A 23,265-nucleotide genomic window follows, 5' to 3' on the forward strand; every position below is an offset into this window, starting at 1 on the left:
TCTCATCTCCACCACCATGATGGACATAGAAAATATTGAAAGCACAGAGAAATAACTGTATTTGACTGTATTTGACTAACCCGAGGGGGGGAGGAAGAAATGCTTGTAATCACAAGCCTCACCATTCACTAAAACTAATGTCTGAATACAGGGAGGATATTCAGTATTCTGGCAAATCAAAGGTATCACTACCTGGTCCCTGACTCTGAGCATCTCTCCCTTCCTTTACAGACCTTCTGCTACCACATTAGTGGTGAAAACAAGCTAGAAGGAATAACTATACAAAGCAAAAGATAAAGCACTGGAATTTTATGAACAGCGGCTGGGAAATAGTCATCAAGAAAGCGGATTTCAAAAAGGAAACCCATGTTATGATCAGTCAGTGACCAGTTAGTCTTTGATCAGCCAACTCTGATAGGGCCAACAAGGAATACAAGAAGCAGTGGAAGTTCTATAAAAATGTGGAATAGAGCTAGAATATCAAATGTAGATTCTGGAAATCAGCTTTTAATTTCTCTTCTCATCCCCTTTCAAAACATTTTGAAACATTTTGAAACATCAATGAAACATTTTAAAACCAAGTAACCACTCACAATGAATAACAAGATTAGATAGAAGAAGCTTAGCCATCCATAAACACAGGCAACAGAAAAGCATATGAGCTGCAGGCTATAAAAGAACAGTGACTGTTACTGCCTAGTACTTGGCTTGGCCTAGGACATTAACGTAGGCTGGAGCCTGTTCTAAACAAAAGGGAAAGTAGCAAACTAATGCATTAGTTTGCAATGTTGCTGCTCCCCAAAAAGCCTTTTTACCTTGATTTGTCTTATATTACAGCAGCCCGAATCATTGAGAACATGGACACCACCGCAGAGCCTTGCAATGATTTTTACCAATATGCCTGTGGAGGATGGCTGAAGAGGAACGTCATTCCAGAAACCAGCTCCCGTTACAGTAACTTTGACATTTTAAGAGATGAACTAGAAGTTGTTTTAAAAGGTCAGTAGGGTTTATGTTTGTGGACTAGATAAAGTTTCTTCTTTGGCCTCCATGTAACTCTAACAAGGTGTGGTTATCCAGCAAAGCTTAAAATACTACTAAATATTTCATTTTCTTCACGTTCAGATCAGGAAAATCCACCACAAACCGTTTGCTTGGGGAATACCTTGGAGGTTACACTGTTGTGTCTGACACTGGAGCAGAGCCGACTCGAGCTGACCTTTCTGTTATCTGAACTCTGTGTGCTCATCTGCGTATTCTAATTTGTCTAATTACTCTCATGAACTAACAGCAGCAGGGAAGCCAGGTGACAAAGACTGCCAGCTGTAACGCTGGAAGCTGCTCACTGACAGCCCTGTCCTGCAGATCTCTATTCCAGCTGCTGCACCTCAAGCAGCAGGGAGCACTTCTCAAACATCACATCTGGGCCGATCAGCATTTCTGTCTCCACAAAAAGCAACACTGCCAAATCATCCATACTTACTTGTTTCAGACACAAGTAACAGTGTCAAAGAAACCATTGAGTTTATGCTCACAAAAGATTCTCAAACTGCTCTGGACACTGAACATCCTTTCCTTGCTCGCTTAGCTTCTGGTTTTACCAAGTTTGTGGTTCACAGATGTCACAGTTTCCATTTCTGCGGAGCAGGAGCGCCGAGTGCGGGCTGCCCTGGGGAAGGAGAGCCAGCAGCCCAGTGTGACTGCAGGGCAGCACAGGACAGGGCCTCACAGCTCCTTCCTCCCCAATAGAGATCAGATACTAAGGTACATTTGCTGTGTGTTCCAGATGTCCTCGACACACCGAGCAGCAATGACATAACAGCAGTGCAGAAGGCAAAAACTCTGTATAGATCATGCATAAATGAAAGTAAGTTCCTCCTGTATTTATTGCCTATAGGATACATAAGAATGATGTTAAGAAACAACTTCCAAAGGGAGCTGTATCTCCACACTTGTGGTTTCAGCACAGAATTTTTCAGTAGTTCTTCCTGAGTTTTAGAGAGTTACGTAAGAACATCAGCAGCACAATGAGCTCTGTGCGTCCTGTTCTGCGTGCTTTGATATTTTAAGTGCATCTGCATTACTCTTGAGCTTCCAGTTTGATGCAGATATTTGAACTCAAATCCCTGCAGTTAAATATGAATTAATTCTTTCTTAGAAGAGATCAGGTAGAAAATCTCTGGCATATCAAGGTTCTATAAAGACACAAGGGTCGTTTACTTCAAGAATTTGTGCTAGGTGCTTCGCTGAGGTGCAATGAAGCAGCAGTGCTACTTAAATAATTTTTTATATTTTCCATCCAATTATGAACATTTCCCAAAGGTATTATTTTAAGTTCTATTTACAGCTGAAATCCAGTAGTCCTGCAATAACATGGTCCTAGGGATTTGCATAAGTTGTTTGCAGTCATGACTGAAATGTATTTAAAACATCAAATCTTCAAGAAGAGGCATAGATCAGAATGTAATTCTGTTGTGCTGATGGTGAGAAGAGTTCTCAGGTTCAGAATTCTAAGCTCATTACAGTAGTACACAATTTGTATGTTCTAAAATGCCACATTAGTTCATTTCGTTTCTTCCAAAAGCAACCATTGACAGCAGAGGTGGAATGCCTTTGATCAGTCTCCTGGCAAATTTATCTGACTGGCCTGTAGCAACAAACAACTGGGAGTCTTCCTACGGTAAGACAATCTTCTCTGTTAAAATTCTAAATGACTTCTTTGTGACTGTTTACCAAAAAGAAGACTGAGTGCACCTTTCATTTGCCCAGGTGCTGCTTGGACAGCTGAGACAGCTATTGCACAGCTCAACTCCAGATACGGGAAGAAGGTCCTGATTAATTTCTTTGTTGGCACAGATGATAAAAATTCCTCAGCACACATCATTCATGTAAGTCTGCTGGTGGCATCCAACTGCTCATCATGTAAGTGTAGCAAAAGAACCAGAAAGCACAGACATACGTGTTAGCCAGGAGAAATGTTACTGGTCTGAATGTTACCGGTTGGACATGAGTTTGTGAATCTCTGTAGTTGTTCAGCTTCCCTTACGAGTTTGGCAGTGCAGTGTCCATTTTCAGGGTTAATAATCTTTATTCACTGTACTGGATTCTCAGGGAGGTGAGCACAACTGAGACATACATAGATACATACACACAATTCATAGGCACGCTGTCCAGAAGTCAGACATGATCTACTTAGATATGCATGCAAGCAAAAAAATAAGCATGGCTTCCTTTCCTTGCCCTTGAGGCAGAAATCCCTCTCACTGAAAACCTGGGCTGTGGTCCCAATGGCAAAAAAGCCTGCAGGGCAGGGGGCTGTTTTTATAATGTGCTCTTATGTCAAAGTCCAACAGGAACTGCAGTTCCCCATCCAAACGCAAAAGCAGCTGAGGACGTTTGCATAAGCAGTGTGTCCAGAGCACCCTGCTGTTAGGTGTAAGATGTCTCTGACAATGGAACATCCAGAGCAAGATGGGATTGCATACGGTGAATCTGCACTTGCTGCTCCCAAGACACAGCAGTTATAAGCAGTGGGGTCCAGTCATCTCAGCACCTGGGTGCAGAGATCCTCGGCTACTTTGCATGTATGAACTTCAAAGATGCAGGAGCTGCCCTGCTTGTCTGTGGACTGTTTTCTGGACATCCACTGCTTCGGCACGGATTACACACAGCATGCATTGTTCAGCAACAGAAAGAAGTCTGGAGAGAAAGACAAGAAGAATAAGGAGAGTGGAAAGAATTAAAGGAGCACAAGGGGATAGGAAAGACACTTCCCATAGGGCAGAGGATAACATTTCCAGAATGAAGCATCAGCACCTGTAATTGACCAAAGAGCAGCATCATGTGATGCCATTTTGTCCCTACACGTTTTAACTTTTACTTCAATTTACAGATCGACCAACCTGGGCTTGGCCTGCCTTCTCGTGACTACTATGAATGCACAGGAGCATACCAAGAGGTAAGATGGAGCTGACAGATCACTGACTACATTCCTGCACTTTTAGCCTATATATTCAAGGCAGGTGTATCTTCCAAGAGTGAGGTTGGCAAAGAACTGGAACAGTCTCTCCCCAGATTGATTCTAATACTACACTGGCAGAATCGAGTAACCTGAGACAGAAAGGTAATCATTATGAGCATTTAAACAATGCTGACCTACAGGTGAGAACAGTGTGTGACAGCCTGGAGGAAGAATCTGGGGTAAGTGTGCCAGTAGGCAAGAAATCAGGAGCTAGGAGAAAAGGAAAAGCAATTGCAGAAGATACGGATTCAAGGAGACCAGGGGGAAATAGAAATAAATGAGCTAAGAACAGGAGGCAGTACAAGTGTCCTGAAGAGGAGGTATTATATTATTATGCCATTAATGTTAGTGTCCTTGTTTGACCCTCCTGGCTGTACTAGGAGCCAAGTATTTTCCATCTAGGCTCCAGCTGCCAGTATTAACCACTTGTCCCTGCACTGGATGAGGAGGCTGCATATTCCTCTGGTATCACTGTGCATCAGAAATCCCAACCTGCCTCGCTTCCTTCATCATCCATTCTCTCTTTTAATTAACATACATGTGGAAGAAACAGTAGTTTTCCAAATAATTCCTGTATGAACATCTACTTTTTAGGTTTTTAGGTCCTCCTGAAAGGAAATAAACCTGAAACAGTTTGCCTTTATTATACATTTTCTGCTAGGCTTTACAGCTGAATCAAGACATAGCCCACACTGAGATAGCTAGAAGTTAAGTGCTTATGGATCACCTCTGTTCAGTGATCACAAAATGATGAACTATGATTGACTGGCATCAATCAGCAAGTGCTGAGAATGACAGGAGTCCAGGGATAGGGTTAGGACTAGGTTAGTCCAGATAGCACACATTTACTGCTGCTCTCATGCCCATAATGGGCATAGAGTGAAAGGATCCACTGGCTGGAGTTAACCTAAGTCAGAAGACATAATCTAATCATCCTGGAAATGACTTTTCTTATCACTAATAGGCTTAGGAACTAAAAAACACAACCATTTGGAACCAAAGATCACACCTGACTGCATAAAAGATTTGAAAAGATCACAGTCCCCTCAGTTAATTGCCTAATGAAAGCGCACCAGCTAAACTACGATATCATAGTAACTGCCTTAAATACTTAAAATCTCTCGTAGCCTTTAATTTGTGTTATTGTTTGCACATGATTTCATTAACCTGCTAGCACTGACTACACTGTGTATCCCTCACTGCCAGCCGTGGTTGTGCTCCAAGTCTTGGAGGGCTGAGGTGTACGTGAGGGCTGGAGCAGCTGGCGTGCTACCACAGTAACCTTTAATTAGCCAGTTTTCTTCTGGGTAACTAAATGCAGAAATTATGAAAAAGCACATCAAGCATGTTGTTATAAAGGTGTTTTGCTGACATGCTAATAGTTTATACTACAATTGAGATTACATTAAATTATGTATGGTGTTAACTGTTCAGCTCTATTATCACCCCGTTACCATGGCCTGGAGGAGATCATGTATCCCAGCTTGCTCCTTTCCTGCACTGCACCCAGTGCAGCACAGGAAACCACAATTTCTATTCTGAACGGTGACCTACCAGAAGGTATCATACTACTTTCCACTTCAGGAGTGTAGGGGGGAAGCATTTTAAAAAAAGAAACAGAGATTAGTCACTAAAAGGCAGATAAAGAACAGCCAGAGACTGGAACAACCTCCACCAGGGTTTAATATGCAATGGGACAGGACAGATGCTCTCATCCAGGCTCCCTGTTCCCATGAAGGTTGGCCCCACTGATCTTCTGGGCGCTCTGTGATTCTGTAACTGCATGTCTTACAGGCTTGAGCGCCCCATTTCACAGATGTTCCTCCTTTCAGTCCTTGTCCTCTGATAGCTCTGCTTGGCTCTGTTCCCTGCTGTCTCATCCTATTCTTTGAGCTGTACGCAGCAAACCAGCTACTGCCTCCTGCCCTTCGACCTCTGGCTTTGTCAGCACTTCCAGCCTCTAAGCCACAAGTGGAACGTCTATCATTTTTACAACTTCTTTTTTCTGTTTTAAGGGAATGCTCTTACAGGAGTTATTCTGACATCTAAGTTCCCTCTAAAATATCTGAGAATATTCATACAGTCCATCTGAAGTTAGCTGATGTAACTGTCTGCTCTGTGACATGCAGTGCTCTTCGCCTTTAAGCCAAAAATAAAGGGCACTGATTGCAACTCAAGATTTCTGTTGACTTGCTGGTTTGGGGTAATGTTTGTATTAATATACATTTAATTATATGTAGATTTGGGTATTTTGGAATGGTATTTGCAGGCTTGCTATGCGTTCTCTTTTGTGAGTTAACGTAGCTGTCAGTGGCTTAATGGGCTTTTCTCTCTGATAAAATAATCTGCCTTAATTAAAAAGAACACAGAGAGTTCAGTTGTGAGCCACCTCTCCTTTTCAAGTCTGCTGTCAATTCTGTTCGTGAGCTGCTCGGTTTTCCAGCACACGCAGGCATTGTTGGCAGGGAGGGGAGGCTGACAGGAGATGGATGGCAAAGAAAGGAGTCATCAGAATGGCCAAATAAACACAGCATTCATTAGCAGGGCTGTATCCTACTGCCTTAGGTAACTGGACACACCTAGAGATTGCTGTTTTATTCACCATGCACACCTTACTCATCCTACCATTCTCACTGTTTCAGTAGATTAAGGTATTTTGCATAAAATAGATTTATTACTATAGCTAACTTAGTACGTATTTACCTTGCCTTTAAAAAGTATATTGAAAACAGCATTTTGACCGAAAGAAAATTGAGAGTGGTTTATCAAAAGGAACTGGAATAAAATTAAGATCTTTAGATACTTGACAGTGTAAGGTTTAAGGAATAAACTTCTATGCTTCCTTTTCTATCCTTGGTAAATTCAGACATACTAAATTTCATGTATACGGTATTACCTGCAGTAAACAAAGCTCTGCTGAACTTACACCCAGCACAGTGATTTCTGGATGTTCCAGGTGGCCGTACAAGAGCTGCTGCTTCTGGGAGCAATGTGCCCACAGCACTCATCCCACACAGCCCATCTTCACTTCCCTGGCTTTTATGTTTCTGGGAACTCTGCTCCTTGGACACAGTATTTTTGGAAGTCGTAATTAAAGTGAACTAGAAAGAACAGAGGAGGTAGTTTAAATATGGACCCACAAATACCTCATTTTAAATACTGAAAACACAGTGCAGCAGTTGACAGCGCTTAGGTTTGAACAGTGCTACAAACAGTGCAGTACTTTTCCACGAGGGCATTTTCAAATTTCTATTTGTGATCTAACTGTATCTGAGAATAAATCACTGTGCAGTTATCAAAGGAGGAGATGAAGAACCATGCACTGTTCACAAAATGGAGAGGAAATCTTCCATATAATCAAGATATTCTTTGAAGAATTCTGACTCTGAAACATTTGTGTTTTTCCCTGCAGGCATGTTCTGCCTACGTTGATTTCATGATTTCTGTGGCTAAACTAATCCTACAAGAAAGAAACATTTCTTTCAACGAGACCCAGATTGCAGAAGAAATGAGAAGAGTCATGGACCTGGAGAAAGAGATTGCTAACGTGAGAAAACTCATTTTTAAAGTGTCTTTAAATACCTGACCTCCTTCATACCTACAGAAGCCAACTGCAAACTGTTGTTAAGCGACATGCTCGTGCTGCTTTGTGGGATCGAACGTTGAGCAAAAGCACATGGGGTCTGCAATACCTAAAAGGAACACTCACAAAGACACGCCTTCTAATGAGCAAGGGAAACAGGAGTTAGCTGTTTTCCAGAAACAGCAAATTGTTTTATCCTAATCTGTTCACAGAAGCCCTTCCAGGGAAAAGAGGGCGAGAGACAGGCTGGTTTCTGTTCTACCATAGAAAGTGCATTTTAGGAGATGCTGCTGGGGCCTCTTTTCCTTTTGTCCTTTTCTTCACGCAGGCTGCTTGGTTATCAGAGCAGCTGATCGCCATCCCTTGGCTTGCCACGCAACACAAAGTAATGTTTGTCCTACACAAGCTGCTCCACAATGCTGATTGTTTCAAGTGCATTTTAATCGAATGCCTGTTCTCCAGAAAGTATGCCTGGGAGAAATAGCTAGAATTTCAACTTGCACTGAGAAAAACAAGTGGAAATGAAAGCATTCAGGAGCAAGCAAGAACTTGGTCTGTGATTATTAAACATTCCAAAACCACCTGAAGATGAGGATGACTGTAAAATAGTCAAAATACAGATTTCCTAGCTTCGGCTGGTTTTGTAAGTTATGCTGACAGTGAGGGCATGTGTTTGGCAGAGGTAGACCTAACCACTCCATTTGTGTAAACTAAAGCCATCTGATTTTGATTTCCTTCACATTCTCCTGAGAAACACCCTTCAGGGTTTAGATCAGAGATAGAAAATTATTCAAAGAAAAGGAATTTACTGGGGAAAGATTTGAAGGGGAGCAAGAAAGGAAACAAAGTGGCATTTCCCTACAGCAGTGGCTGCCGATAAAGAGCACCAATGGCCAGTGCCTCCTTTTTTGACAAACCTGCCTGGTGCAGCTCAGCAGGCACAGTGCTGCCGGCACAAAATGGCCTGCAGTGGAGCCAGAAGGAACTCCGTAGCACAGGCGTGCTGATCAGAAAGCACACACAGCCTGAGGAAATGCTATCAGTACGTACACAGAAGGGGTTTCGCACTTCTGCAAACTCATAGTAACGTATTAAACCTGAAACAAGAATGTTTTCTTTCTACTGCTGCTCACCAAAATTCCTGTGAACTGACTCAATCTCTTCATTAACTTTGATAGGCAACAACAAAGTCTGAAGATAGAAATGATCCACTTCTGCTGTACAATAAAATGACGCTGGCACAACTCCAGAACAACTTTTCGTTGGAAATAAATCATACGGTGAGTGATAATTAATACTGATATTCTTGGCTGATGAGATTAAATGATGAAGCTTGACGTTTTTCTTAATCTCACACAAATGTGAAGTCAAACAAGATTCCGGCATTGCACTGCCTATTATTTATACACCTGCTGAATCACACTATGCACAGAAGTCTGTGCTTCCATACCCACAACTCCTGCTGACTTGGAGGCAGATCTTGCACCTCTGCTTCAACACAAAGAGATCGAAAAGACTGCAGCCAGCAATTCATTCTAGTCTGCTGTACAACTGTGTCTGACTGTTCAGGCCCTCTGTGCTCATCCAGGGCTACAGATTCAGACCAAAAGGTCCTTTATTTCCCCAGCATTCCCCCTGTAAGATGACCACCCAAAGCAAGCAGAAAAGCCCTGGACACGATGACCACGCGTGAGGAGAATTCTGCCCATTCCTCCCACTGTGGCTCCCCCAGGACGTTTCAGCTCTGCCCTGTCTCCCATCCTGAGTCACATGCCACTTCCACAGCATGACCTTTAATTCACGGACCACAAAGTCCAGCTAAAGAATATCTAAAGATGCGATAACGCAGGCGTGCCGCCCCAGCAGCACCACGCTCGCTGGACGTGCTCACCATAGCAGCTCCTGCTCCGCGCCCTGCACGCAGACAAGCAGGTCAGCAGGGCGCTGTGGCCTGGCTGCAGGACTGCGTTCAGGTACTATGAAATAACACGATTCCCACCCCAGTTTCATAGCCTGCTATTTTTATTGACTTGAAATTCTTTCATTTTAAATTTCATGACAGTTTCATTCTGAGTAACTCAATTAGTTTCATAATTTACCTCTTCCCACAGATCCAACTTGACAAGTTACCATTACAGTCATAATGTCAGAATGCAATCATCATGTCAGAAGCTAACTTGTTCACAGAACGGTATTGCCCAGGTTATTTTTAGTTTCTGGGGAGTACTGTAGATCAGCAGCAATCATCTGCTCTAAATTTATCCAAAAATGCTCAAAAGACACATGGTGGGAGTTGGTACTGTTGTTGTAATGGCCTAAGGATAGAACAGCAATTATTCCTAAAATTAGCTTCAAGTTTGGTGCTTCTCTTTCAGAACTGAAGAGATTCTACTCCCGAGAGCTCATCTGATTTCCTCAGCTAGTTTGTCTGATAAAAGATGTTACCTCTTCCCACTTTCCTCTCAAAAGAACCAGACTGGGAAAAATCCCCATTGCTCTCAGACAAATAAGCATAATGAGCATTTTAAAAATTAACAAAATGTGTTTTTTTTTTCTTCAAGCACAAGGATTATTTGCTTTTCTTAAATGCAACATTCCTTTCCACTACGAGCACCCACCCAGCCTCATAAGAACACAAAGTGGCTCTACAGTTTTGATTACGATTTAAAGCTTCTGATTTGAATTGCTTTCTAAGTCAAACTGGTCCTCAGAGCCTCGTCTCTTGCAACACGGACCGTGGGCCACGTAAGGAATTTAAAGTAGCCTGTATAGAAACAGCTGTAAATCAGTGCCATTTATTCACAAGGTGAATGGCTGAATTGCTGCAAGAATACACAACTCTGCACAGGCTGCGAGCTGAAAGATCTGTCTGTACCAGCCGCTATCACACAGCGGACAACAGAAATGCTCTGCAGATTGCTGGATGTCAGCTCAGGTGTGAACCTCCCAGCTGGAGCACACCGAGCCCAGGCAGCGCGCAGCAGTGCTGGCATGCAGCACACGCTCAGGAAGGAGGCACTGCCTGCTCTCCGGCCACTGCTGCTCCCTGTCTCCTTTCTGAGGCACGCGGTATCACTGACCAAAGACCAAGCGAAGGGAAATAGGTTTTATCAGCCAACTATCAAGAATTTCCTGTTTAGAGTGCCCACAGTAGAAAAACACTCTGTTCACATGGGTGGATGTGACAGAATGAAAACAGCAGAAAAAATCTTCCCAGGTACTGCCCACGAGTGCTGTGTGGGGCTCAGGCGAATGCCAGCATAAAGCACGTGGGGTTCTGGCACCTGGGAGGCAGGAAACAACAGAGAACATTGATCGTAGTGAGAACTGTCTGCCGTGGCATCCTGCTGTCAGGTGCTCGTGGACCTGCTACCAAACCGCTTCTTATTCAGTATATCACAGCATGGCACACAGAGGAAAATTCTGTACAGACAGTGGATTTAGTGTGTCTGTTTGAAAGCCTATTAGAATCAAGCTTTTCGTGGACTTCAGCATACTTCAGAACAAGCCCTTGCCATGTGCCTGACAGAGGATGCCACAAATACCACAAACTTCACACTGCTCCGTATCTGCAGAGCCACATCGTGCTGAGCATTAAAGCTTTTTATCATGCTTTGATTTAGAAAACCTCAGCTGTATACAGCAAAAGAATTAGTGAAATTTTACTTAAAACACCTGTTCTGCTTTCCCAGGCTAAATGGAAAGAGCCGTAATGTTTTTAATTGTGTTATACTGAAAATAAAACAACGTCTGGACCCCTTCTGCTGGATACCATCCTATTTTAATAGGATTTTAGAGCACAGGGGACATAAATGATCCCAGATCAGTTATTACTGTGATGACAACATTCACAAGCAGTGAAGCTGGTGGGAGATCAGCACAGTTGTGCGAGGGAAACGTATTGCTAAAAGTAGCTGAAGGCTGTTTCTGGAGGATTTGTCCTTAAATAATATGTATTCCTTTTCCAGGCATTCAACTGGTCAAAATTCATAAATAATATAATGTCAACTGTACAAATTGACATTGAGAATACGGAACATGTGGTTGTTTACGACCCAGAATACCTTACCAAGCTGAAGTCTATTCTTAATAAGTATAGCCCCAGGTAGGTATGGTAGCTATCTTTGCAATTTGCATTTTATTTCCAGTGTATTTCAAAAGCCTAAAAACGTTCCCAGCTTATTATCGTTGTTTTATTACATAGAGAACTTCAAAACTACATGATCTGGCGATTCGTAATGGACCTTGTGAACAGCCTTAGCCGCAACTACAAGGATACCAGGAATGCTTTTCGTAAGGTGCAGAAATTAATCTTTCTTTTCAAGTTGTAAAAATGATCGTTGTTAACCAAAAAAGATAATTCCTTAATGGCTGTGCTGTATAAAATGTAACGTATCTTGAATGCTGTGCACAAAAGCCAGACGTGCTTGCTAAAGCTCCAGCTGGAGTGTACACCTCCTTTATACCATCTATGTTAATAGCTGAGGTGGATCTGAAAGGCGCTGCTCTGCTACTTGCTCTGTTATTTCCAAATCTGCATCGTTCCCCTGATGATACGGTCATTTTGGTAACGGTCCCACTTGCTAGCATCTTATGCAACAGTTTGGATTGGCTTGCTAGAAACTCCTCAGCATCCAAAGGAAGAGAGTCACAGTGAAACAGGATGGGTCTGGTCTCCTTTTTCAATCATTTGATCTTGCAGATATTTCAGTGCTTATAAGGAAATGCTGAGCAATCCCACAAAGATTGCAGATGGAAATCTTTGCTATTGCCCCAGTTGAACTTTCTGCTTTTAAGTTTGCTGAGCAGCATTAAAAAGCAGTTAAGGCCATTTTGCTTCATCTATCAGTGACAGAGGCAACATTTCTATGCACACACGCAGCATTTTAAGGAGATTCTTCCTGTTACCAAAACAAAATGGAGTAATTACTGGTGCGAGCTAATGGAGATTTAGTTTGATCAGGTTGATATACCTGAACAGGGACTCGCATTCATTAATTACTTCTTCTTTTTCCCCTGCCTCTTAAAGCATGAAATTTTCAAAATGAATCTTCCTGTTTGCTTAGTCTGCATCATTGAGGAATGTTTCCACAACATCCTAGGACTTCACTGAGGAAGTGTCATTTAGAAAAATGTCAAAGTTTGAAACAACAGAAAAGGACCTCGCCACTCTACGTATAAAAACCACCAACTTTTCTACTAATTAACTAACAATACGTGATATAACGTAGCTGAAGCTTCTCAGAATAAGTGCAATTAATTGAAACTAGCGTTTCTCTTGTTAAGTTTGCTTCCAAATGTAACTACGTTTCTGCTGTGTGAGGCAGGTGTCAATCCTAATGCACCAGGCACTGCACGCATACAGACCCACAGCAATCCCTTTCTACTGCAAGTCACTACTACCTGTATGGCAGCATCTAAGTTCTCATTCCTAGAGCAGCACACAGCTTTCTACACCAGCAGCACACAGACACAGCTGTCACTGGAAAACACAGCCTTGATGCTGCAGGAATGGCTCTGCTGTACAGCTGTGCAGTCACGGCGGCTGCCAGAGCTGCCCTCACTACAGATCCCTGCGACACCGCGAGCTCTGTCTCTGGGTATTCCTCTTTAACCTCTCCCATTCTTGGCTTTTAGAGTAGTTTTCTTCTCTCTACCTTACATGCTTTGAAAAGATAAAGAGCATCACTAATGATTCATCTCTTTCCTTGGCCTGTGCAGGACATGCCCTTCACAGTGAGTCCATTTAGCTGCCGTAAGTACAAACAGGAGCTTCAGCACTGACTGAAGACCCATTAGGTTCCTCCGAGTGCACATCTGCTCATCAGTCCATCCTCAGGTTCCTCGTGCCCTGAGATCACTGCTCTCTCTGCCCTTTCTGTCTCACAGGCTCTGTACGGCACCACGTCAGAAACGGCTGCTTGGCGTCGCTGCGCCAACTACGTCAATGGCAACATGGAGAACGCGGTGGGACGGCTGTATGTGCAGGAGGCCTTTGCTGGAGACAGCAAACACGTGGTAAGCCTTCCAGCAAACTTCCCGTGTGCCATGCAAACATCATTTGTCGCTTATTGTGCTTCTATAAAGGTTTGATCACGCTTTCGATTCAATTCCTCTGTGCAGCAGGGTCACTTCCTAAAAGACCTAACCTTTGGATTTGCTTCTCATGCAATGTACCAGTGAGCAGTGACAAGAATGCACGTGCTACAAGAGTCCTTCCCTTACACCTCAGCACTTCTGCATTGCTAATTCTGAGCTGGCTTGCTTCCATTCAAACAAGCACACTGTGAAGTAATGTGAAACACAAAGAGACCGTGTGTGCACACGTGGGGGCAGGAGCTATCTGTGTGCCCATCTGCCCCGTCAGCTGGCCCTGAACCAAAGGCATGCAGCCACGCCAGCCGTGGGCCATACATGACCAAGGAGCAGCCCCTGCCAGAACCAAGGCACTGCTTATCCTGTGCACTGCTGCCGCTTCACATCCCGCCAAAGTGCGGCACAGGGACAATTAGTTCTTTCTCTCTGCCTTCACTCACACAGAGTATTTCTGAAAACATACCCAAAACGAAGATGCGGTTGCTTCCTATCACTCCTTCTGCCATTAAAGCTTGAAATACACCATTTTTTGTGGTTGACATATATAAAAATAATTCCACCAGATGCCCAACGTGCAGCAGATGGACAAATGACAGATTCTTTGTAAGCTGAACCATCATTGCTTTGTGAGCTCGTGCCCATTCCCAGGCTGAAAGCACTCCTTAACTTGAGCTCCAGAGCTTGAGCATGGTCCATCAACAGCACACACAGTCAGCCAGTGCAGGAGAAACAGGATGGTGATAATAAACCACATATAAGCCAATAAGCCATAACTGTGGAAAAATAACAGAATAGTTTCCATGGATCTGTAACATACTGGTGTTTTTGTTCCAAGGTGGAGGAAATGATTGCAGATATACGTGGTGTTTTTATAGAAACCTTAGATGATCTCACCTGGATGGATGCAGAAACCAAAAAGAAAGCAGAACAAAAAGTAAGTTCAATCTTAAACATTGGACATAGTGTGTGTTTCTCTGAAAAATAAGTATACAACTGCTCATTTTCCATAACAGAAAAGCAGTAACACTTTTGTATGCATGTATGTATGCACGTGTGTACATAAATGCATATATACCTTTCACAGAGGCACAACAGCTTGCAGACTTTGTGTGTCAGATTCAAATTACATGGGCAGGGGCCTCTCTGGAAATAAGATTACAAAATGGGAGATATCTATATGAAAGAGGAAGGCCTCCCAGGCAAATCAGTGATTAAGTGGATAGATAACGAATATCTACAGGAAAGTAAGTTTGAAAATGAGAAGGAATGATTTGTGGTGATTTAAGCAGCTATTATGAGCGATAGGACAAGAACAAAGAGTTAAACCATGGGCTGGAGATCTTCAGTGAATTGTCCTTTGAGGGAAGAAGCAGCTTCAGACAGGTCATGCAAGTCTGGAGTAATGAAAATCAACTGTAGAGAGCACTGAGTTGGGTAACTGAAAGCACTTGACTATATCTCTAGTTTGTTTTATCGTAAGGATAAAAAGTCTTCCACTTTGAGTTCTTACTGATATTTTACTATGAAAATAATAATGCTTGGAAAATGTCATTTTTATATTAATTGCAGAGCAGGACCTCCAAATTTTTGTGCTACAGAATCTTAGGAAAAAAACATTAAAAATAACTATTCAAGCATTACTGCTTTATCAACCATCTCTAGACTGCACAGCCTGCAAAAACACATGATTGCAACAGATACCTCAGGCAGGCACAGCATCCGCTGGGCTTATCCCAGCTCTCATGGGATCACATAGCACAGATGCCATCTTATCGGCTGGTGCAAGTGCACCCCTGGGAGGAGAAAGCCTCAATAGCTGCATGCACCAACCAGGTATAACCACCCAGTAACTCCTGATCAGGAACGGCCGTGTAACTGATGGACCAAACTGCAAACCCTATGAATTCTGTGCTAATCGTAGACATCAGCAGTGCATTTACAAAGCCCCTAAAACGCTTCTACTGCTGCAAACAACTTAACTGACAAGATTAAATGCAACCACTGGAAAAGCCCTGATGCACCCCACAGGATGCTTATAATGTTCATTTGTTTGGGGAAACAGCCTATGTCAGAAAATTAGTTGCATAAATAATGTGATTTTATTGCTAAATTTATTAATGCATGATTATATGGAAATATTAGAAAGAGCTGCCAAGTGCCACTTGGTTTTTGTTTTGTTTTTCAATTGCTTCTGGCATTGTCATCAAGTACAATGAATGTTTAGCTATGGAAAGGCGTGCAGTGAGGTCTGGGGGAGAAGCCTTTGTTAGGACTTAAAATTGCCAAAATCTGAGAAGATTTTAATAAATGGTTTCAGTGCAATCAAGGGACATGAGAGCTCATTAAACATTCTGTTATAGACTCAAACTGTGGTTCTGGAAAATTGTAAATGTGACTTCCTACAACTTCATTAACATGAAGTTAAAAACCTTCCAGACATTAATTTTAGTCCATTTTAAATACTGTAAAATCTGTCAGTTTTTTTCAAGAGATCTACTATTGGTTCAACCTTCCAGCTCAAAGGCATCGCTGCAGGGCTTTTGGCATCCTGGGCACATCTCTCTAAGTTCACTGATAAAGGAAGGAACGAGATACTTTCTGAAAATTCCAGTGTTACAATTAACAGTAAACATTATAGTGCTTTCCATGATTAAAGAAAATAAAAACTGCATATCATTAAAGGTGTGGGCTCTCTGCAGTTGCCTACCTAGTTGATTGATCCAAAAATACAGGTAGATTTGCTGTGGATATCAAACTGTCTTTTCCCTAGGCAAGAGCAATTAGGGAGAGGATTGGCTACCCAGATGAGATCATGACAGATGACAACAAGCTGAACAGCGAGTACCAGGAGGTAAGCATCCACAACAGGCACGTAATTAGAAAAAGGTCTTGAGAGAGAAACTGTGGCTTTATCTTCATAACCGAATCATCTGCGTCTGCACAGAATTCCTCAATCTTGTCCTCAGTTCTACTGAGGTAAGTAAGAATGCATTAAAATTCAGTGTAATACAGCTGATCCAGGACAGATGGTGACGTGTGTTTGGTTACTTCAAGGGAATGTGTAAATTGTAGAGGAGTTCTGCTAAGATAAAACGTAGAGCCAGCAGTGTTCAGCCTACTGTTCCTAAGTCTATCACAGATTTAACACGGTTTGAAGCAGATGCAAGGGTTTGTAACTTAGTGACTCCATCTGTTTATTCATGAATGCAAACTTGCTCCTGCGGTACCATGTGGACGACCTGCAGAACTCAGACTGCATCAAACACCACCTCTAAGTATTTTTCCTTCTTTCCATGCAGCTGAACTACAAAGAAGAAGAATACTTTGAAAACATCATTCAAAATTTAGTATTTACCCAGAAGAAAAGACTGAAAAAGCTTAGAGAAAAGGTGGACAAAGAGGAGTAAGTATTTAAAAATACCTTATATAAATCTTCACTCGGTTTGTACAGGAGGAGGTACGCAGTTGGAAGCCAATCAGCAATGGTTTGATTACTTTCCTGCACTTTTCCCCCCTTTCAGAGGGCAGGTTGGAGGGCATTGCTCCCTTCTCAAAGGCTGGACCTGCTTTAACAGTAGGATGATGAAATCAGGGGGATGGAATGGAAGGCTGAGCAGTGGAGTAGCTCTAGTCTGGTCTCTTAGCTCCTGGAGTGGATTAAGCGGACTCTTGGAGAGCAGGTTTTCAATTAAGTTTATCTGAAAGATGAATTTCATCCCCATGTGTTATTTCTCTTGTATGGAGATTACTGCACAATGCCAAACAAAGCACAATTAAATGAGGATAAGCAGGAATTTACTTCAGAAGTGCCCTCCTCTGAATTAACGCAGATAAACCAGGAGACAGAGAGCTGGGACTGTTCAGCTTTAAGGAGAAACGACAGCAGGGGACGGGAAATGGGATCAGTGGAAGTACTGATGGGCAGAAGAGCAGAGCGAGCATCCTTCTCTGTGGTGTCTAGTGACAGCACGAAAGACAATGAAATACAAGAAATTCCACTTACATCTCAGAAACAACTACTTTTAACAGTAAGAGCAGTCAAGCACTGGCACAGTTTGCCCAGAGAGGTTCTACATTCTCCATCCTTGGAGACATTCAAAACCTGACCAGACATCATCCTGAGCAACTTCCTCCAGCTGACTCTGCCTTGAGGAGAGGCACAGGACTTAAACGCCTCCCAGACTCAATTATTATGCAGTTCAGTCTGTATGTTTGTACCTGTGGTTATTAACTCTGCCATTAAGAACTGAAATTCTAACTTCTGTTTCCTGTTGTTACTAGGTGGATAAGTGGAGCTGCTGTTGTCAATGCTTTTTATTCTGCAAGTAGAAATCAGATAGGTAAGGTTTACCAAATTATTACTAAATGCTTCCAGAAGAATTTTTCTTTTTTCATTTAGTCCCCATTAAGGAATTGAAGAAGCTGAAGGAGTTCCAACAGTCCTACATTTGTAGATGTTGCTGATTCAGGCCATCTATTAAACAGATTCCTGCAAATGCGATCCTGACATCTCTCACTGGGCTCCAAACTCTGCAATAGCTTGCACTTGCAGAAGCACAAAGTTGCTGGTTTGGGGAGAAAGGGAATGCAGCACTCAGCCTTAACTCCATGCCAGCAAGAACAAGGAGGAATGGAGAAAACTCCTTGTGTTGGTGCAAGCAAGGATGCTTGTGAAAGTTCATTAACTTTTTCAGTGAACCCAAACTATTCTGGCTTGGCAGGGGTAGGGACAAAGCTGTGTGACTTAACTGGCATGCACTGCTTACACTTCAGGATGGCAAGAAAGTGCAGTCATTTTGGTAGGTGGTGTGAGCATTTTGAGCCTATTGCCAAGCATTCAGCATAAAGTTCTGCTTAGAAGGCTTTGTTTAAAATAGTTTTGTTTAATAATTTGCAGAAAAGAAATCATGATTTGTAAGATTGAGGCTGATGACTGGAGGTTAATCTGAGCCATAAATTCTTACCTCATCCTGCAGCTATGGCATATCAGGATAATTAAAGCAGTCTGATCTTTAGAGTGATGTCTGCCTTAGCTTAGTAACATTCTTTAAAAACAAGAAAGAACATAACCTCTAAAAAGGAGTTTTATGCAGGATATGGAGGAAATTTAGAGCTCCATTAATGCATCTTCACAGGGCTGTGATCCTCACGGTTCCAGCAGCAGCACTTAAAGCAGATCTTAAAGAAGCCACTCAACACACAAAAAAAAAACCAAACCAACAGTGGAAGAGCTGTTAGTAAGGCAGTCCAGCATTTCTTCCTTTGAGTACCGGCACCCCCTGCCCTGCAGCCGTACCAAACAGAGCAGATCTGTGCTCCTGACTGTTTGGGGAACGCTGTGCAACACAGTCACTCCTGACAAAGGCGTTACGGTTTGCAAACACATTCAGGAAGAAAAGCAGCGTGTTCTTTTGTGCAGGGCTGCACAGATTCTGGGGGAAACACTTCGTGCTTCCTCCTGCCTTGGAGTTCCCAAAGCTGATTAGCAGTCTGTCTTTTATATCCCAAAGGAGTTCCACTTCCTTTCTTGTCTGAATCTCTGTACCTCACTATAGGAGGAATGCCTAACCATGTTTTATGTAACAGAAGTCATGGAATAAATTTGTTTCCTGAAAGGCAGAGTAGAAAAAAAAAATCTATGAACTGTGATCTATATGTGGATCAGTATCTATGAATTGAACAAACAAATGGTTACTCTAAAATTGGCTGAGGGGACAGGGTGTTAATTGAACTGAACTCAAAGTCCTGGGAGCTGCCCGCCTGCTGGAAGGGAAGGTGCTTCTTTGCCAACAAGCAAAGGCTACGCTGAGCTCCCAGTGATTCCAGCTGTGTTCAGGCCACCAGGACTGACGCCCATCATTCTGAGCAAACACCTTGTTAGGCGTGGGCTTCAGGGAAAGAGCAGCTTTCTGATGCTGTACCCCAAGGATTGCTTTGTTTTTCCAGTCATCAAAATACCCATCGCACAGTGCAGCATTTATACTGCTGTCTTTGCTAACAGCATCCGCTAATAAAAACGAACAGAGAAACACGCAGGTAATTTAATGCAATGTCAAAGTAACAATGACACAGAATTACTGTGACAGCAGGCAGCAGTTTGCACAGGACAGCAGCAATAGTTCATTTTCTAACGTCTTCTTTTTCTTATGATTCTTTCTCCTCTTGAAAGAAATGCGCAGAACTGTACTGGGATTTACAAGGAAACACAAGCAGCGTGTTCTTCTTCATTCACAGTATGAGAACTGTCAAATAATTCCTTTGCATGCAAGTTTTGCATCCAGAAAGAGCCTTTTAAGAAAAATCTTCATTTATAAAAGGTCACAATTGAAAGATGATTTATTTTTACTAAATCACTTCCTGAAAGCACATAGAAATTAGCACAGAAGTGGGTAAAAAGCTCTTTGTTCCTATTCTTTTACTGCTAGTGTGGCCTGTTTGCCTTGGTCCTAGTGGGTGTTACTGCGAGTTACAAAAGAACAGATTTCTCTGAGATTGGTTTCAAGTGGGGACAACCATCAAGGCATGTTTTCACCCCCGAGGAACACCTTGCCATCTTTCAGGACCTTGTGACACATATATAATAAAGCTACAGGAGTCTGAGCACGCTAAGGGCTGCAAACTGGAAAAGTCCAACGGCTCTTTTTGCAAAACTGAGTAGTAACAACACTGACACTGCTTGTGATTATGCAAGTGTCCCAAGAGCTGCTTTCCTTCACGCCAGGCCTGGGGAAAGGGAGCGGCCGTGCTGATCCGGCCCTTATTCCCTACAGCCATTACCACGTGTAAATAAAATCAGTGTTGCTGCTCAATCTGAGGGAATAGCGTGACTTTGGCACGACCGGCACATCTGTAAAAACGGTCTGTTCACACAGAGCTGAACCAGGCACTACCTTAATCGTGTTGGGGTTCTTTTTGCAGTCTTTCCTGCTGGCATTCTGCAGCCTCCTTTCTTCAGTGCATCTCAGCCCAAATCTCTGAATTACGGTGGCATTGGCATGGTCATCGGTCACGAAATCACACACGGGTTTGACGACAACGGTAAGGTTGAGTTTCTAGTTACAAAGCATAGAGCACGCAGAATATTGTACAGGTTTTTGTGCTTCGTCATTCCAGCGAACAAACAAAACAAAGACCAAGTTTCCAATAAAAGACAGAATTTGGATTTCTGAGGTGTTACGGTGCTGTTCCCCACGATGATTTCCAGAAGAGCCAGCCAAAAGGTTTCCCAGACACTCATCTCTCACTGCCAGGCTGCAGCCTGCAGACCCGCAGCACACACAGCCTTTAGCCTTGCACCTGGTCACTAACTTTTGCCAAAGGCTCCACCAGAAGCATTTTCTTAGAGGAACAAAGCAAACAAAGAACCGAGTGTAAGATCCGCGACATCCCAAGCAGTGTGTGCCACAAAGCAGGTCTAGCTGTGAACTCAAGGACCCAGGTGCTAGACCTGCTGCCCAGCCACAGCCATGATTCCTAACAGAGCCTTCCTCGCACCTTCTAATTCAGCTGAATAGTTTGTTTTGTTAGTTTGTTTTCTTCCTTATCTGGAATGCAGCCCTTCCAAAAAAAAAAAAAAAAAAAAAAAGGAAAAATAGGAGCATGTCATCTGTATGACTGCCTCATTGGAGAGAGATTCTTTTTATGAGTGATTATATTTATTTGCTATGCTTCTTCATGCATCAAAAGCTTCTTTTTTTCCCGTATTCATCATTCTGCTAAAATATTGTTACAGGCAGAAATTTCAATGAGAATGGAGACCTCGTAGACTGGTGGAGTGAAGAATCTGCCCGCAGTTTTAAGGACTTATCACAGTGCATGGTGTACCAGTATGGAAACTTCTCATGGGACCTAGCAGGTGGACAGCAGGTATGCCATATTCATTTGTAACTACCAATGTTCACCTTTTTTTGATGAGAAACCACAAAAATCTTACGTTCTAAATACACAAAGCCTTTTTCACATGAACGGCTGAGGAAAAACAGCAACAGATTCTTAAAAACAAAGATAGCAACTCCATACCTATGCTGCCAGTTCTGAACAAGGCAGGTGCTGTCCTGTCTGAGTGGCAGCCCTAGAAGACGTTGCTCTAGGAGCCTTCATGGGCCCTCAAAGGCTCTTCTTTAATTCCATTAGAGCAGGAAAAAAAAAAATACATGCAAGCTTGATCTTCTTTCCCTACAGCATCAAAACAAACCTAGCTTGCTGCTTTCCTTCACTCAGAAGTTTCTTGCTCTTTCCTGAAGATAAGCATCTCAATTAGAAAGCAATCAGGGTTGAGAAGAACCAGGGGACAGCAGGAGTGCAAGGAAAAGATGGAAAACAGCCGACCTAAATGTAACTGCACTGATAGCACTGTGCAGCTATCGGCATTATTACTGTCTGGAAGCCCTAATTCCATGAGAACAGTTGCAGGATCAGGTCTGTCTGACATCACCTGTCGGTGGTAACACACACCAGCAGGCAGCGGTGAGGCAGGCAGTCCTCATGCTGACCATGAGACCAGCCCTGTTCCCATCGACTGCAGGCTGTGAAACTGCAACTGGAAGCACCAGCTCTGTCTACAGACTCCATACACCACTCTGTACCTGCTATGCAAGAAGGTATTTCCCTGACTACCACTGCACGGTCTTTACGGAGGCTGACAATAAATCCCATTCTACTCAACAGGGAAAAGATAAACACTACTGTGCTGAGGATTTCCTCACCACTTTTTAAACAGCTGGGACCAACAGGGAAACCTTAAAGGAAAAGAATTTTTCTGCATGTTTATCTGCCATTTTTCACAGATTAAGTTCAATGTTCTGGCTTTGAATATTGTAACCCAGGTCCTGGGCTGCAGGTCAGAAGTACGTCTTAAAAATACACTGATGGTTCCTGTATTACCAAAGCTTCATCACATTAGTGATACCTCACTGATTTATGAATACAGTAAGAGCTAAATAGTTTTATTCTCTGCATTTTGCTACCAAAGAGATACACAACTTGCCCAGTATCCAGGAACACACTGAACGACTTCCTAGCAGATTTGCTGATGTCTGTTAACTGGTAATTACAGCTACCTGCTGCTTAGATTTAACTTGTTTTGTAGACCATGTGGACAGATGTCGCCAACTTCCCCTAATAGGAACTGTGTCAAGAACGTGAGCATTAAAACCACAGAGAAAATAGGAAGAATGAATGAACACACAACTACGCATCAGAAATTGAGTAAAAGAGATGCAAGGTCCTAGAAAGCCCCTGTGTGGGGAGAAAGAGGGTTAGGAAAAACAAGAGTGTCTGCATGGATTTTGAGATAAGGGAAAAGGAGACTTCTCAGAGATCCTCTCTGTCACAGTCTTCTACAACTTCAGATTTTAAGGGAATTCTCCCCATGTAAAAGTGAATTAGGCACACCATTTGGCATCCAGACCCTGGATAAGCTCTTCTTTCCAGAGACTGTATTCTCTTTTTCTTTTACAGCTGAGTGGAATTAACACACTAGGAGAAAACATTGCTGATAACGGGGGTGTTAGACAAGCCTATAAGGTAAGAAGTATCCATTTCTTTATTCTAGCTGAAATCATCA

General features: G+C 42.7%; 1 protein-coding gene across 3 annotated transcripts in view; it reads left to right on the forward strand.

Moving 5' to 3' along the window:
- MME (membrane metalloendopeptidase) overlaps positions 1 to 23,265 on the forward strand; it is a 38,897-nt gene that overhangs the window by 8,159 nt on the left and 7,473 nt on the right. For all 3 annotated transcript variants that reach the window (XM_042881309.1, XM_042881310.1, XM_042881308.1), the window contains exons 4-20: positions 838 to 999; positions 1,787 to 1,867; positions 2,585 to 2,680; positions 2,770 to 2,888; positions 3,893 to 3,958; positions 7,434 to 7,568; positions 8,783 to 8,884; positions 11,573 to 11,709; positions 11,809 to 11,902; positions 13,494 to 13,622; positions 14,536 to 14,634; positions 16,471 to 16,551; positions 17,000 to 17,103; positions 17,982 to 18,040; positions 20,619 to 20,738; positions 21,433 to 21,566; positions 23,160 to 23,225. In XM_042881309.1, the coding sequence (XP_042737243.1) occupies positions 838 to 999; positions 1,787 to 1,867; positions 2,585 to 2,680; positions 2,770 to 2,888; positions 3,893 to 3,958; positions 7,434 to 7,568; positions 8,783 to 8,884; positions 11,573 to 11,709; positions 11,809 to 11,902; positions 13,494 to 13,622; positions 14,536 to 14,634; positions 16,471 to 16,551; positions 17,000 to 17,103; positions 17,982 to 18,040; positions 20,619 to 20,738; positions 21,433 to 21,566; positions 23,160 to 23,225 (1,784 nt within the window). The remainder of the gene's footprint in view (positions 1 to 837; positions 1,000 to 1,786; positions 1,868 to 2,584; positions 2,681 to 2,769; positions 2,889 to 3,892; positions 3,959 to 7,433; positions 7,569 to 8,782; positions 8,885 to 11,572; positions 11,710 to 11,808; positions 11,903 to 13,493; positions 13,623 to 14,535; positions 14,635 to 16,470; positions 16,552 to 16,999; positions 17,104 to 17,981; positions 18,041 to 20,618; positions 20,739 to 21,432; positions 21,567 to 23,159; positions 23,226 to 23,265) is intronic.

The sequence above is a fragment of the Lagopus leucura genome, unplaced genomic scaffold (genome assembly GCF_019238085.1).
Source record: "Lagopus leucura isolate 7727_CA_CO unplaced genomic scaffold, USGS_WTPT01 Super-Scaffold_100029, whole genome shotgun sequence".
NCBI classification, from domain to species: Eukaryota; Metazoa; Chordata; class Aves; order Galliformes; family Phasianidae; genus Lagopus; species Lagopus leucura.